A 17,516-nucleotide genomic window follows, 5' to 3' on the forward strand; every position below is an offset into this window, starting at 1 on the left:
GCTATGCATATATTCAAATAACGATATGAATAGTTCAGTGTCGGTAAAGTGTGTTACACGATAGGCTGGGAAAAAACGCATCGATATGTTTTTATGGTATCCGGTTTCGAATAGACGAAACGCAGTAACCGTGACGTTACCAAAAATGTCTGTTTTAGTCACGTTCACATAAACAAGGTAATATCATATTTTATCCTTAAGGATTAAGTAGTACAAGGATGTATTTTTTTTAATTTTAAAATTGAATCGCATATTCATTGGTTGCTTTAAAGCCTATTTTATTAATTCGATGGACGATCTCAACGAAAACGCCATTTGCTTTAAATGTTTCTGTTGCCATATATACTAAGATCATGTAAAGTTTCAATAATTTCTTTTACACAGTTTTTATTTGTTTGGGTCGTCAGACCAAACAAATAATGGTAGCGAAATTTCAGAGTCTAATGTTCTTAATTGCAAATGCCGAAAGTAGTCCACTTTTTTGAAGCGGTTACTTCCCTTTTGTATGTACACTAAAGCCGAAAAATTCAGGGGAGATCACTGCGTAAAGACAGGCAAAGACAGGCGCATCAATTTTCAAGCAAAGTAATTCCCGAATGGTCGAAGATTTCTAATATTGTTTTCTGGTATTTTCTGATCGAAAATAACTAAATACAAAGCGGACATTCAATCTGTGACACAGAAGTTTATGACAAACCTAACAACAAGTAGTTCTCAAAACAGCTAAAAACTAGCGATTTAAAAGAAAGAAATATTTTATCTTGTTACAAGTATCCAACAAATTACAACGCATTTAAAGTTAAACAATAGCGTTGGCTTATAGAATTGTCAATAAATGCACAATCACAAATTACGCGGATGAATATGATTTTATCAATGAAAATACTATTTTTAGCCATGTAGATTACCGAATACTACACAAACCGAGTAGTGGAATATATAGATTCTACATGTCGGACTGTTTGGGCGAGAGGATTTTTCGCTAAAATATTTACTTCAATTTTAAACAACAGGTTTACCCTGAACAAAATACCTCGAAATTAATAAGGATTACAAACCTGAATGCAATGGAAGTTCTAAATTTAGAATGACTTGATATTATTCAGACCTTCTGTGTATAACTTCTCCGTGGCACAGTGGTAAAGCGCTCGCTTAGTGAGTGAGAGGTCTCGAGTTCGAATCCCAGTCGAGGAAATTTTTTTTTTGTTAAATTCTTTTTTTAATTGTTTTTGTTAAGGAAGTAGCCATGATTTACAAGGATAAAGTGTGGCTGTCGTAAAAAAAGTACATAAATGATTTTTTGATGTAACTCTAGTTATGCAGAAATCCGTATGTGCCTTACAAAATGAATTATAATACATAAAAATAAACTTATACAGGAAAATGCATACAGATATACAGTACTATTTAGATTGCAAGCCAAAGATCAGAAAATACCAAAGAACTTGAAGCCCTTTGATTCTTTATAAATATACATGCTTATAGTAAGCTTCAGGATTATTTACATCAGTGTTAAACAACAGTTAAAAGTCGTTACAAGCCCTAATTTAGAATAATATGGTTTTCTTCAGGCCGTTCACATATAAATTTAACCGTGGCTGAAGGGTTTTCGGGCTCGCTTAGGAAGCGAGAGGTCTGGAGTTCAAATCCCAGTAAAGGTAACTCATTTTTTTAAATTGTTAAAGTCAAATAAACATTGGATTGAATATCAGTGTTGCAATTAGTCTTATAGCCAATTTACTACAATTAAAACGCTGGAAAGCATTGGTGGCACTAAACATATAATCTCACAACCTGCACCTTTCTTACATTCTGAGACCCAAACAAATTCAGCGCCTTCTGTGCTTTGATTTATTCTGCCTTTATGTAACTGTAACATTCGCCTTTTAGTACATTAAAATTATATATCAATGTTATATTTCGTTTCAAGTCTCCTTCATGTTTTCAACACTAAAAAGCATGTAAAAGATTTATAAATAGTTAAACTAAGTTGACATGCTACACTTTACATTGTTTTCTTTGCCCTTTGTATACATGTCTTTTGGTATCTATTTGCTCACACATTCGTCTGATAGTCAAACGTTATGATATGTTTGTGAAATACATGTATATATACATGTAAAGATGGTTAATACAAAGCCAGTTGTCGTTCTACAGTTGATTAATGATTTTTGTCATTTAGACTAAAAATAACTTTATGTATGTTTGTGGGATATCGTTATACATGTTTATAGTAAGTATTTAAACATAAATACCATAGCAGTTTGCCAAACTACGATCAAATAAAGATGTCTTTATCTTAAAACGTGTGTGTCCGTTTGCTAGCATGCTCTTGAGATAGCATAAAACGAAAATCATTATATAGTACTAGTTTAGTGCAACTATTTAAATAAAAATACTTTAAACATGTATGTATGTATTATTGTCATAGCGAAAACGACAGTGTGCAATGAATTAAATAATAAATGTTCGATGAAGAATGTCCTTAAACATAAAAAGAATTTACAAAAAACGCCATAATAATATTGGTGTACCAAGTCCTTAATGTATAAAGCTAATACATGTAGTCTATTTTTGGATGGCGATGAATCAGACATATAAACAATTTTGTTCGATCTTTTTTGTGGAGATACTTTGTGAAAGGGTTCCGTGACGTGAGTACATTGTTTTTAAAAGAATTAGGTTCGATTTGAATGCAAATCTTAGAAATTAATATTGCAATTAGTTTGTTATGTTTTGAAAAAAAAATATAATTATATTTTGCAAAATGGTTGAATGATTAATCTAAACTGTTTAATCAATAATATACAATACTAGTTATTCTATTCATTATTTACGCATTTAGTATATATATCTATTAAATTTTAGTCAATCATTCAAACTTATTCATGAACCGGAAGCAATATTAAGTCGTGCATGTTTCGCAAAGGTCACGCATGCTTTCGGCTATTTCCGTCAATGTCCGACAGAAAACGGATATTAACTAATTTACTATATATTTAAAAATAAGATATTATAATTATGGTTTTGAAGTCAAACATGTATTCTCCTTATTGATAGAAGTAGACTAGATGAAAAGATGAATGGTTCCCAACCTTTTGAATATGAGTTCGAGACCTAGTGGGGCTATGGCCATATTTTCACTTAATGAATTTTATGTAATTATGAAACAATAACCTGTCAGTCCAGGAAATTGATTCAAGAGGAATATAAACAAACTTCCGCTTTAAGTTTTCGTACCAAGTTTTGGACATACTTTTACCAAAATTAATTTATAAGTGTCTTTGACATCAAAGTTGACGGTCTTTTTTAAGTCTCATTAAAGATCCTGTAACACATTTTTTTCATGGTTTTATTTCATAAATATGATGCTCAAATTAAGACTTGTCAATCTTGTAAGTTCAAATAAGCATTATTTATAAAGATATTACCCAATTTAACATTTTGCGTAAATAAAGGGAGGTAATTAGAAATTTATTTTCTATAAATTCCAAGTCAAATTTTCCAATAAGAAATAAATGCATGTAACTTATTGATTAAATATAATGTGCACAAATATTTGCAGCACACATTTTACATATTCTCGGATGTTTGAAAATTGTTTTATTTGCATAATTATATACATATATAAGATTTTCCAAGTGTATGATACATACAGTAACAATATCAATCACAAAACATACAGGATCTTTAAGCATATATTGCAATAGTTTTTATTTCTCAAAAAAAAAATGTATTGTTCATTGTTATTCATTGGGTACTAGTATATAGCTGAACTTTTGCATTTTGTCAATTTCTAGAATTATAGTGATTTAGTGTTTTGTATCAAAGTCAAAGTACCACTTTGTTTACATCACACATAATTCAGCGCTTTTTTAACCGTTGATTGTATAATTATGCTTGCAACATTGTAGAACCCATATTTGTTGTTTCAGTAGAAGGCAAAAAAATGTATTCATTTCTGATGCATATTGTGTCTTTGAAGCGTTTTTTTTTTATTACGTGAAGGGTCCGAAAACATTTTTTCAAGATAGATGTATGCCTTGACCAATAATTCGTGTAAAAAATTTCAGACCATTCGCTCACTCCGTTTTCCAGAAATAATCAATTTTATTATGCAAATTGGCCCACAAAATAAAAATCGTTCCATCGCTTTTCACTCGCATCGGCCATAAAATTGCATAAAAAATGGATTATCAATTTAATACCGTGTATATTTATATATCATCTGTTGGTTGGTTTCTAATGTTAAGTGTACGAATTGATTTAAGAAAGAATTTCAAAATTTATTATTTTAGGCTATTGGACCTCAGTGGAGTTCCTTTAAGATACAAATAAACGAAATAATTAAAAAAAACAAGACAAAAAACCCAAGGCAATATATACACGTACGTGAACTCCGATTGGTATATTTCATTTGCAGTGTAAAGTATATCGTATTTGCAGTGAAAAGTATATTGTATTTGCAATGAAAAGTATATTTCATTTGCAGTGTAAAGTATATTTCATTTGCAGTGCAAAGTATATTTCATTTGCAGTGTAAACATGGCAAGTAGAATGTGGTCGTCCTTTGGTCTCCTAACTTTGTTACAACTACACCGGATAGTCGCATATCCGTACGGAGCCCCGACACAAGCATGCGAGGGTATGTCGCCAGATCATGGGTCTCTGCCACAGACTGTAGACTCTCAGTATCTCATTAGACCAACCGCTTTTAAATATTGTCCCAAAAACGATGTGAACGGTGAGTGTCCTTTGATCTAATGGTCAGTGTACATCAATAAAACAAATATAGATAATAGTTTTACTTTAATTTAATGAAGTAAAAAGTACATATAAAAAAGGTTGAGGGATAATTATATCATTTGCTAAGTTAGGAAAATGGATACGACTTTATAACTTATGTCGAATTTTTGTTGTTGTTTTGTGTGTGTGTGTGTGTGTGTTTTTTTTTGCTGCTGTTGTTTTTTGTGTGTTGTTTTTTGTTTGTTTGTTTTGTTGGGTTTTTTGGCGTTTTTTTTTCACGGATAAAAACTATTTGCTTAACAAATTTTACACATAGGTATGTGTCGTTAATTTTCCAAAGTAAAATTGGCTCCGCTATCAACCAATCTTACTTCAGTGCATGTTTACCCATAGTGTTTGAAATTATAATTTTTACATTTTCCAGTTGATTTACTACGACTAGATTAAATAAGATGATGCGATTCATCTGAAAAACCGCCTTCCTAATGGACAAAAAATGATGTTTTAACATTTAACTCATTTTGGGCATGTATATTAGAAAAAAAATGTATGCATTTTGAAATAAACTGCGAAGGGCAGACAATTTACTTAAATTTTTATTCTAATTAGTGACACTGACCGGCACAGTCCCATTTAAAGGGTTTATTTGTCAAGCCAGGTCTTCAGTCAACGGCTTTGATACAACTGGGGCACTAACGTCATCAGAAACCGACGATGGGAGGACAACTAACAATTGTGCAGGGGTAGGTATTAGGTAGTGGTGGTGGGGTGGTGGTAGACGTGGTAGTGGTGGTGTGGTGGTGGCATTTGTAGTAGTAGTGGTGGGGTGACGGTGGTAGTGATGATGGTAGTTGGTAGTGGTGTTAGCGGTGGTAGTGGTGTTAGTGGTGGTTGTCGTAGTAGTGGTGGTCGCGGTGTATGGTGTCGGAAGTGGTGGTGATGGCGGTTGTAGCGGGGTTGGTGATGATGATTGTGGTAGTGTAAGTGGTTGTGGTAGTTGTGGTGCTATTGGATGTGGTGATAGTGGTATAGGTGGTGGTGATGGTTGTGTTAGTATTAGTGATGATTTTATTTATTTTTTGTGGTGCCGGTGGTGGTGATTAGTGGTGATGTAAGTGGTGTTAGTGGTGGTTCTTACTGGTAGTGGTGGTGGTGGTGGTTGTGGTAGTGGTATTATTGTTGTTCTTTAGAATAAACGATATATTCACGAAATTGGAGAGAAATCTTGTGCATACATTATTTAGGATATATACAATAAGTAAGCTATAAAGGTTGAGTGAAAGAAAAGTTTAGGCTTTGCATTATGCTTGTCATGTACGCTGTTGTAATATTTTTTTCTTAATACATGTCAAGGATTGCCACCAAGGACAAAAAGTCACTTAAGGTCATAACACCATCAACGGTGTCTTAAAACTTGTAATTATCCAATTATTGCTTTTTTTTTGGTTAATTCCGACATGCGCCAAATTTCCATTTTAGCTCACCTGCGCATATGCTCAGGGTGAGCTATTAGGATCACTCTTCGTCTGTCGTCCGTCGTCCGTCGTACGTCGTCCGTTGTCCGTTCACACTTTTAAAACGACATCTCCTCTGAAACCATAAGGCAGATCATAATGAAACTTCACAGGGATGTTCCTTGTGTGAAGCCTTAACAAAGTTGTTCAAAGAATTCCATTCCATGCAGAACTCTGGTTGCCATGGCAACCAAAAGAAAAAACTTTAAATATCTTCTTCTAAAAAACCCAAAGAGCTAGAGCTTAGATATTTGGCATGAAACATCTTCTAGTGAGTATCTACCAAGTTTGTTCAAATAAAAGCCCTGGGGTCAAAATTGGCCCCGCCCCAGGGGGTCATTGATTTTCCCTATATGCATATAGTAAAAACTTAAAAAATCTTCTTTTAAAGAACCCAAAGAGCTAGAGCTAAGAAATTTAGCATGAAACATCTTCTAATGGGTGTCTAACAAGTTTGTTCAAATAAAAGCCCTGGGGTCAAAATTGGCCCCGCCCCGGGGGTCATTGATTTTCCCTATATGCATATAGTAAAAACCTTAAAAAATCTTCTTTTAAAGAACCCAAAGAGCTAGAGCTAAGATATTAAGCATGAAACATGTTCTAATGGATGTCTACCAAGTTTGTTCAAATAAGAGCCCTGGGGTCAAAATTGGGCCCCGCCATTGATTTTTCTTATATGTGTATAGTAAAAACTTAAAAAATCTTCTTTGAAAAAAACCAAATAGCTAGAGTTTAGATACTAAGCATGAAACATCTTCTAGTGAGTGTCTACCAAGTTTGTTCAAATAAAAGCCTTGGGGTCAAAATTGGCCCCGCCCCGGGGGTCATTCATTTTCCTTATATGTGTATAACAAAAACTTAAAAAATCTTCTTTGAAAAAACTCAAATAGCTAGAGTTTAGATATTAAGCACGAAGCATCTTCTAGTGAGTGTCTACTAAGTCTGTTCAAATAAAAGCCCTGGGGTCAAAATTGGCCCCGCCCCAGGGGACATTGATTTTCCTTATATGTGTATAGCAAAAACTTAAAAATCTTCTTTGAAAAAACCCAAATAGCTAGAGTTTAGATATTAAGCATGAAACATATTCTAGTAAGTATCTACCAAGTTTGTTCAAATAAAAACCCTGGGGTCAAAATTGGCCCCACCCCGGGGGTCATTGATTTTCCTTGTATGTGTATAGCAAAAACTTAAAAATCTTCTTCGAAAGATCCGAATAGCTAGAGTTCAGATATTAGGCATGAAACATTTTCAAGTAAGTGTCTACAAAGATTGTTCAAATAAAAGCCCTTGGGTCCAAACTAGGCCTGCCCCAGGTGTGTCATTGTTTTAAACTATATGTGTAAAGAAAAAACTTGACCAGCTAGACCTTAGATGTTTAGCATGAAACATCTTCTAATGGGTGTCTACCAAGTTTGTTCAAATAAAAGCCATGGGGTTTAAACGGGCCACGCTACGGGGGCCTATATACAGGTTAGCGACTTCAGGGCCATCATGGCCCTCTTGTTTTATTTTTCATAATATTTGAACACTTCCGTGCGAAAGACAATTACAAAAGAAAATGCACTTTTTTTGTTCAGGTTTTTTTTCTTTTCTTTTTCTTCTTACTTTCTTTCGATTACTTTGTTGTTTTTTTCTTGTTGCTGTTGTTTTCGTTAATACGTAATTAATACTTTGCAGTTTCTATTCCAGAAAGCCTCGTTAACCCATAAAGACGCGATGAAGAAAACTTCCGTCACTTTTACATGGACACCGGACAGTTCAAAGACGGATATGGTCTATATTGTGTAAGCGATTGACATTTCTAAAAATAGAATTTAACACAAGAGCTAGGCAGATTGCTCGGATTTCCTTGGAGTGGAAATTTGTAACTTATTCCAAAGTCCTGAACAGCTGAAATGACCGCGATAAGTCAACGCATACATGCACTTCCGACAAAACATCGTATGGGAGAAAAAGACTGTATACAGAAGTCAAATATCTTTACGTTTTTCTTTTGACTAAATCTAGAATTGCATCATTTTTGTCTTGTATCCATTGGCATTGCAATGCCTGTAGTTCCACAAATATGACAATGTGACGTACGGTTTTCACATTATTTATTTTTTATTTTATTTTATTTGTTTTTCTTCATATTTTTAGCTGTACGATTGTTCAGCAGAAGACAACTTATTGGGTCAAACAATATATAGAAATCGATTACGCAGGCACGAACCAATGTACGCCAGATGGGGATGTAAGAGGTAAGAATCTTGGTGTAAACCTGCCTCCCACGTGTGTTTTTGCCCTGAATACACTCTTATTTTAAAATAACAGAAATGCACTCGTCCTTAATCTGGCTCCATACTTTATTTTAACCAACGTTTACTGACGTTAAAGCTGGACTCTTTGTTTATAAACGTTTATAAGTTGTTATTCGCTGTCTAGCGCATGTTAACGTTGAGCTGTTGCAACGTTAAACGTTGAGCTGTTGCAACGTTAAATCAAAATCAAACTGTTGGAACATTGTACATCAGTTATGAATAAATAAAACATATGAAAAGATAATTTTTATTATCCCAGGTTTACCAACAAGCTGTTCTGATTCCTCCACGTGTGATACACAATTTACTTCGTCGGTATGTGACACTACTGCCGACGCCGACGGACAATGTGTTTGTCCATCTGATATGGAGGTCGCTGGTCCGACGCACACATACTGCTCGCCAAAAGGTTAGATCTCTAGGGTATAATATTTAATATTATAATTATGTGTTCATCGCCAATTTATTAAGTGTTTGAGTAATAATCATAATGTGGCTGAGCAATTAAAGTCGCTTTCTTCGAACCACTTAACTACTTGCCTAACACTGGTGTGGGTTGGTGTCTCGCCCTTGGAGAGATTGTTGATTTTACCTCTGTGCCCTCTCTTGTTTGTTATGGTGCATTAAGGGGCAACCGGGGCATTCCCCCACTCACAAAGCTGGTAAATTGCTAAATAACCGTAACATTTTCGGTGATACTTAAAACCCAACCAAGAATATTTAGCAACTAACTGACAACCTTACTATGTACGTATCCTATACAAATAATCAGCGGAGATTAACAGCATTAACCCAAGTGGTCGTTTGAGAGAAGAACCAAAGACAGACCTCAAAGTCATCGCTAAGGAATGTCTGAATGTGAATATGGACAAATATGCAATGCAATGCAGTGAGGACCTCGAACTAGTGAATGTAGTTTCCGTAGATCAACCGTTTTTCTCTACTTGGGGTGTTCGTCGAGTTTCTATTACCACTCCAACCGACTACACACCATATAAATTATACTAACTTATCATTCAAATTATAAAATAATCAGGCATGTTAGTTGGAAAAACATTCAAATTTCATCATTTTAAAAAATTGCACAGATACTTTTCCCAAAAAGAAGCTAATTGGTTTTTCAGGCATGTACTCAGTCGGGTTGCCGGTCAGAAGTTCCATCCTCAACCCAACTTGATTATGCTGTAATTCATAACAAAGCATTATTCTTAACAAATCTTTTATAGGTCTGCCAAAAGCTTGCAGTGATAGAAACTCCTGCGATGTGTTTTTCAAATGGTCAATATGTGACGCTAATGCTGACGACGATGGCCAATGTGTATGTCCGTCGAATATGAAGATTGCCGACGCTTCCAATAAATACTGCTCGCCTAAAAGTATGTGCGTAAATAAACCACCAGTTAACGATTCGTTTGCTTAAATTAGGGAGGTTTTCACGAAAATAATTGAGAATTGTGTTGTTGTTTTTTTTTCTATTAGAAAAAAATAAACAATTAAAAAAGTTATGATAAACTGACCGATTTTTGCAACGGTTTCCCGCCACACGCAGGAAGATCACAAAATGTCACGTTTGCTTAGATGACTCACTTTTTTCAAAAATAAATTTGATCTATAAAAATAGTTTTTATGAAACTATTCAAGACAAATAAATGTTATCTGAAGGGCTGATTTTTTACAAGTAAATTTGTCGAAATACCAGGATAACATTAATTTTTTCTTTATTTCAGCGTTAAATGACGTATGCACGAGTACGTCAGACTGTGGGGGCGTGGCTAATGCAGAATGTATAGAAGGCCGGTGTAAACTGAATGGTAACTATATTATAATAATTATATTTTGACCCTAATTATATTTCAACTAAATTAAGTTAATGAATCAGACATTTATAATCTGGTCCCTACTTAAAGTATCTCTGGAGAAGGGCGGGACTTTGCTTGGAGAAAGGTGGGACTTTGCTTGGAGAAAGGTGGGACTTTGCTTGGAGAAGGGCGGGACTTTGCTTGGAGAAAGACAGGAATTTGCTTTGAGAAGGGCGGGACTTTGCTTGGAGAATGGCGGGACTTTGCTTGGAGAAAGACAGGACTTTGCCTGAGAAAGGGCGAGACTTTGCTTGGAGAAGTGCGGGACTTTGACTTTTGGAAAAGCAAAGGCCTTTGAAAATCTCAGCTCTGTTGGGTGTGTCAGACGAGGAGTGTGGGAGACGAGGAGGAGGTCTATTTAATTATAAAATCCACGCTAATTCGGCAGAAAATGAGTAAGGGTATTATCACTGGCTATTTTTGGTGCAAAAACCCCACTGCATTCTTAACTCGGCATTGCGGGGATAAATGGAAGCAGGGTCTTTCAGATAAAAAGATATGAAATGCGCTGATTGAATGTAAAAAAGGTCAACACGAATGCCCGCTCCCCCATGTTCCGTATCATTCATGGGTTTGTGATTGGGGGAGGGGGGAGAGTTAATGTTTCTTTGACTAGTTTGTAAATCCTTACAACCTCATTAAAGATATAGGCTACTATACTCAAATTTGATATTAGAAAATATTGATAATTGCTACACAGTCTCTTTGTAAATATAAAACGAACATGTTTTGACTTCACACAAAGTAGATATGCTATGTTTAAAATTCTACACACTATATAGGTGGTCAAACTATGAATTTATAGTGTCATTAAAAAAAACTGGCAGTTTGACATGTAATAGGGAACGCAGCTTTTTTTAATTTTACCTATATATTTTTATTTTATTTTATTTTACAAGTTTGCACGGCAAACACAGATTGCACGGGAACAAATGGAAATCAGTGTGTTGAGGGGAAGTGTACAAGCGGTAAGTTGTAAGACAATCTCTTTTAACTTTTATATAATATCGTTCCATTATATGACGTCATGATTCAAGTATTACGTACGAGCTTTCCATTTTGACAAAGTCTCATATTATGTCATTATAATTCGTTTTCATCCGGGTATTCCATTGGTTTCAATTTTGACATTGTTTCATTATTTGACGCCATGCCCATTGGTTTCAATTTTGACATTGTTTCATTATTTGACGTCATGCTTCAAATATTGTATTTTAGTACTCTAACGGTATTCCATTGGTTTCCGTTTTTGACATTGTTTTATTATGTGACGACATGTTTCAACTATTGTGTTTTAGTATTGCAATGATTTCCATTATTTTGTTCAAGTATTTTCTTAAGGTATTCCATTACTTTCCATTTTGACATCGTTTCGTTTCATGACGTCATGCTTCAAGTATTGTGAAAGGGTGTTACTTTGTTTTTATGCCCCCACAATGTGGGTGCATATAGCGTTGCACTTGTCCGTCCGTCCGTCAGTCAGTCCGTCCGTCAGTCCGTCCGTCAGTCCGTCCCGAAATCTTGTGAACGCAACTCCTCTTAAACGCTGCGACCAAATTTAACAGAATTATGGCCCTTTGTTGATTTTTTCACTAGATACTATGTAGAAATTTTGTGAACGCAACTCCTCTTAAACCGGATGGCAGATTTTGCTTAAACTTACAGGGATGAACAACCTTAATGTGTAGATGGTAGTAAAGGAAGGAATTTTTGCTGCAACCAAATTTAACAGAATTATGGCCCTTTGTTGATTTTTTCACTATATACTATGTAGAAATTTTGTGAACGCAACTCCTCTTAAACCGGATGGCAGATTTTGCTTAAACTTACAGGGATGAACAACCTTAAGGTGTAGATGGTAGTAAAGGAAGGAATTTTCGCTGCGACCAAATTTAACAGAATTATGGCCCTTTATTAATTTTTTTCACTATATACTATGTAGAAATTTTGTGAATGCAACTCCTCTTAAACCGGATGGCAGATTTTGCTTCAACTTCCAGGGATGAACAACCTTAATGTGTAGATGGCAGTAAAGGAAGGAATTTTTGCTGCAACCAAATTTAACAGAATTATGGCCCTTTGTTGATTTTTTCATTATATACTATGTAGAAATTTTGTGAACGCAACTCCTCTTAAACCGGATGGCAGATTTTGCTTAAACTTCCAGGGATTAACAACCTTAATGTGTAGATGGTAGTAAAGGAAGGAATTTTTGCTGCGACCAAATTTAACAGAATTATGGCCCTTTGTTGATTTTTAGTTTTCAACTTGTGGCACATATGTAGTCCAAAAAATATTTGACCTAGAGTCATAAGATTGACAGAACAGTGACGTGTGGGGGCATCCGTGTCCTATGGACACATTTCTAGTCTATTACATTTTGACATTTATTCTATTTTAATGATGCCATACTTCTACTCTCCTTCGCATCGGTCTAATGTTCCATGCACTATCGCTCACTTTCTTCAGTGAGCTGCGAAGGGCGCGTACCTACTTCGAATATTGTCTGATAAGCCATGTATTTTCATGGTGACATTATTGAAATGAAGTTATCATTCTGACATTGTTATTTATGTCAATGTTGAATTAAAAAAATATGATGACATTTTTAGCAATGACAATGTCAAGGTTGAATTATTAGAAATACAATAATGGTGGAATTATTATCAATGTCAATGTTGAATTTTTAAACAACCAATTACGGTGACATTATTGTCAATGTCAAAATCATGATGGCATTATGAAAATGTCAAGGTCATGGTGACATCTTAATCATTTCATAATTTTACTATGTCAGCATACGTTTTCTTTTTATTTGTTTACCAACAGGAGCGAGATGTACTTTATTCAGCATGATCAGTTTGGTAGTATGCTGTCTTTTCCTATATTGCCAGAATGCGATAAATAGTTGAGGTAAGAACGTACAATTCAATTTTTAAAACTAAATTTGGTTACTCTGTCATTTTTAGCTGTCCGTTAGAATTTTGAGGGATTTCAATATCAAAGTAGCAAAATCAATTAAATTTAAAAAATAGACCATTTAACTGTCGGACTGCATTGGTTTGCAAGCTGGTCGCACACTATTTACTGATTGCGTAGGCAATTCAATACAGTGAGCCGTTACACTGCTAGAACGGAACGTTACCACCCTTGCCATAAGCAGTATATTCAGGGCAGCCTGTGCGGATATGGGTTAAGGGTTTAATCTTATAATTTAACAAAGAAATAAAATTTGAAGAATTTTGTTAAAACTACTATTTTAAAGCGCCATATTATATTTCTGAACTTAATAACTTCTTAAGAATGGCCAGTTCACGAAATAGGATTCAAGCACACCTGAAAGCATCTATTAGACAGGACTGATTTTAAGAAAATATAAATGCTAGAGGCATTTTATAGTATAAGTAATATCTTGAGTGTTTTAACCTAATATGGGTATGCTGAAGACGATGAGGGTGGATACCAAGATAATAAAATTGACCTTGACCTTCAAAAGGTCAATTCAAAATGGCCGCTTAAAAATAATAAAATGGGTCATTAAAACTATGATACAATATGATGCAATTAATTATTTTTGTAAAAATCAAATGATTATTTAATATCATCAGATTTTAATGACATTGGCCACCAAATATAGCGATTATAAGCCTAATGGCTCAATAAACAGTATATACAGTACTGTTTTACTAGCGCGTTAAGGTATAATAATAAGATTGAAAAAATCACTTTTTATGTTTAATTACTTGACTTATATTTAACAATAAGCTTAGTTTATAAATATTACCAAAGAATAAATATTTCGTAATAACAAATTAATATTCCATAATTACGAAATAATATTTCGTAATAACGAATTAATATTTCGTATTTACGAAATAATATTTCGTAATAACGAATCAATATTTCATAATTAAGATTTTATATTTCGTTAAAACGAAATAATATTTCTAATTGGGAATTATTATCTCGTTAAAACGAATTCAATTCCGGGAGAAAGTGTGGAAAATATCACTTCAGGTGTTCCGTAATTTTCAACATTATTTGTAGCTATGATATTTTTTTAAGTTGTTCATTGTGTTTTCATATATTTTGCACTTATTATGGTATTTATGTTTTAAAATGAATATTTAAAAATTATTTTGAAATGTCAAAAAATGTCATTTCAATGCCATAAACACAACACAAACCGAGACAAAAAGTGTTTTAAAATATATACTGCACCCCCTCCTACCCCCCCCCCCCAAAAAAAAAAATAAAATAAATAAAATAGGATATCTTAAAGTAACAGCAAAGTTATCTATAAAAATATTATTTGTTGTAAATCGAGTAATATTTTCTTTGACCATATAAAAGTCACGTGGGTAGGCTACATAGTAGAGGTGTTAAAATATAATTGTAATACACCTTTTGTTAATCATTGAAATAGTATTTAATGTATAAAGGATTTTCAAAAATGGTTATTATTCAGAGCGGGCGCTATGGTGCAGTGGTAACACTGTCTGCCTACAAATCAAGGGGTCGTGAGTTCGATCCCCCGCTACTCCACTGAACGAATAAATGACTACGAGATTGACAAAACCAGGACATAGACACAGAATGACGGCAACGATAGAAACAAGAGAAGACCTTAACGGAACAGGAAACAAGTACCGAAAGTACAAGACCGAAGACGACGACCGATAACAGAAGGAAAAACGGGGACAAGAACTGACAACAATCGAACAAAGACAAGGACCGATAACAGAAGAACTGACAACAAGCGAACAGAGACAAGGACCGCTAACAGAAGAATAGGACAGGGACCACCGATAACAGAACAAAACAGGACAGGGACCGATAACAACTGACAACAAAAATGGAGACGGGGATCGATAACAGAGACAGAAAAATTGACAACAACAAAACGGAGAAAACTGATTACAGAACGGATAACATAAGAACGAAGACGAGAACCGAAAACAGAAGAACGAAGACGACGACCGATAGCAGAGAAACAGAGACGAGAACCGATAACATGAGACCGATTACAGAAGAAGGAAAATCACGAACTGACAACAAGAGAACTGCGACGAGGACCAATAACAGAAGAACGAAAGTCACGACCAATAACAGAATATCTGACAGCAGAGAAATGCGACGAGAACCGATAACAGAAGAACGAAGACGACGACCGATAACAGTAAAAGGAACACCAAAACCCAAGAGTACTCAGAGAAAAATGCCTTAATTAATGTATATTTCGCATGCACACGTTTTAACCCCCTGACACATCTTAACGCTGAAGGCATCCGAGTAGCCACTCTATATGCTTGCATATAGTGCCAGATAAAATCTAAAATCTAGCATTTAGGGCAGGAAAGAGTGTAGTGTTCGCTGCGTAAACCCTAAATATGTTTAAATGCCTTAAAATTTTCAGTACTATCTATAATATTACTTCTATAATAGCCTATAGAAAAATGTCTGCCATCTTGGATTTTTCAGCCATATTGGATTGTTTTGTGCTTTTAATTCTGTTTAGGTGTCTAATTTGTTTTTACCTAAACATGCTTTGTGACAAATTTCAGGCTTTTCCTTTCTTTGATATATCATCCATTTATAATAAAGAAATTTGGCGGCCATTTCAGTGGTCATTTTAAATGGCTATTTCAATGGTCAACATTTGGTATCCACCTTTATCGGATTCAGCATACCTTAAATAGGTAAAATACACCAAGATACCACTTGTACTACAAAATGCCTCTAGCATCTTATAGGGAGCCAAATTCTCAAAATCAGTCCTGTCTATATGGCAAAATCGTGGCTCATTCAAACTCATTTGTTCTCTCTCTTTCATTATATTTACTGAATATGTGGGTTCTGTTCACAATGCATTATGTTTTATATATGTTTACATATGTTTTGTTTTCTTTACAGCCAGCAAACGGCACTTGAAATGGCACAGTTGTGTAGGAGATTATTTGACATGTATATATTAAGTCCAGAGCTTAAAGACTGTTATGCATTGCTTATAAATCGCAGTTAAGGATACTAGTGCAATTTATTTAAGTCTTTATTAGTTATTACATGTTATTTCAACCGAAATCCTGTTTACTTTGATATGCACGATAAATTAGGTTAAAACACAAAGCTATATGTATACAAGTCGCTATAGTTAAAGCCATTGCTTTGCAATATAAAAACAAAGGCACCGATTTGTATAACGGAAATTCATTTCAGTGGATATAAATCTCTATTTGTATCCAAAACATATTTGAGCCGTGCCATGACAAAACAAACATAATGGGTTTGCGAACAGCATGGATCCAGACCAGCCTGCGCATCCGCGCAGTATGATCAGGATCAATGCTGTTCGCTATCAGTTTTTCTACTTGTTATTTTGAAGCGAACAGCATGGATCCTGATCAGACTGCGCGGATACGCAGGCTGGTCTGGATCCACGCTGGTCGCAAACCCAATATGTTGGTTTTGTCATGACTTGGCTCATTTGATTTTATACGTGTGCCACTTCATTTTACCGAAATATGGCTTATGTCCCTGAAAAAAAAACCGAAACGTTGTTATTTAGTTTAATCAGCGCTCAGTTGAAATCTTTGACTAGATAACTAAGAAAAACGCCATTGGCAGTTCGGTCACCATTAAGTTTTAAACTGAAGATTACTTCCATAATACAGAAAAAACGGTATCAGAGGTTATTTTTTAGAGTTGAATGCTAGTATATTATTACATTATCATAAGTTAATTATAATTCAACTCCAATCATAATTCTTCTGTCAGAAATCGATGAAAACGAGGCACTTAGCATAAATGTACATTTCGAAACTTAAGAACACTAACTTTAATTGCTTTCTTGATGCACGTGGCATTTCTTTGGCATTTCTTTTTTTTTTACTTTACATGTGAAAAAGATAATAAACAGAATTAGTTTTTTTTAATAAAATATTTAAAAGACTAGAAAGTTTGTTTTTTGTTTCAATATTAAATGAACACTTGTTTTCTTATTCTTTTTTAAAGAAATAAATGGTAACTAGAACTGCCACTATCATGGCGTGAATACCCCTGCATACCACTTTGTCAGAATCAACAGTGGCCATTTAGAG

At 34.5% G+C, this 17,516-nt stretch overlaps 1 protein-coding gene across 1 annotated transcript; it reads left to right on the forward strand.

The window, feature by feature from the left end:
* The first annotated feature begins 5,360 nt into the window (after window positions 1–5,360).
* LOC132746459 (prestalk protein-like) lies at window positions 5,361–17,332 on the forward strand. Its single transcript, XM_060735613.1, has 9 exons — window positions 5,361–5,489; window positions 7,950–8,044; window positions 8,400–8,500; window positions 8,820–8,969; window positions 9,787–9,936; window positions 10,288–10,371; window positions 11,319–11,387; window positions 13,249–13,332; window positions 16,333–17,332. The coding sequence occupies exons 2-8, from the start codon at window positions 7,977–7,979 to the stop codon at window positions 13,329–13,331; spliced, it is 705 nt and encodes a 234-aa protein (XP_060591596.1). The 5' UTR covers window positions 5,361–5,489; window positions 7,950–7,976; the 3' UTR covers window position 13,332; window positions 16,333–17,332.
* Window positions 17,333–17,516: the final 184 nt, after the last annotated feature.

This window comes from Ruditapes philippinarum, unplaced genomic scaffold, assembly GCF_026571515.1.
Source record: "Ruditapes philippinarum isolate M1 unplaced genomic scaffold, ASM2657151v2 ctg612_1_1_1_1, whole genome shotgun sequence".
Lineage (NCBI taxonomy): Eukaryota > Metazoa > Mollusca > Bivalvia > Venerida > Veneridae > Ruditapes > Ruditapes philippinarum.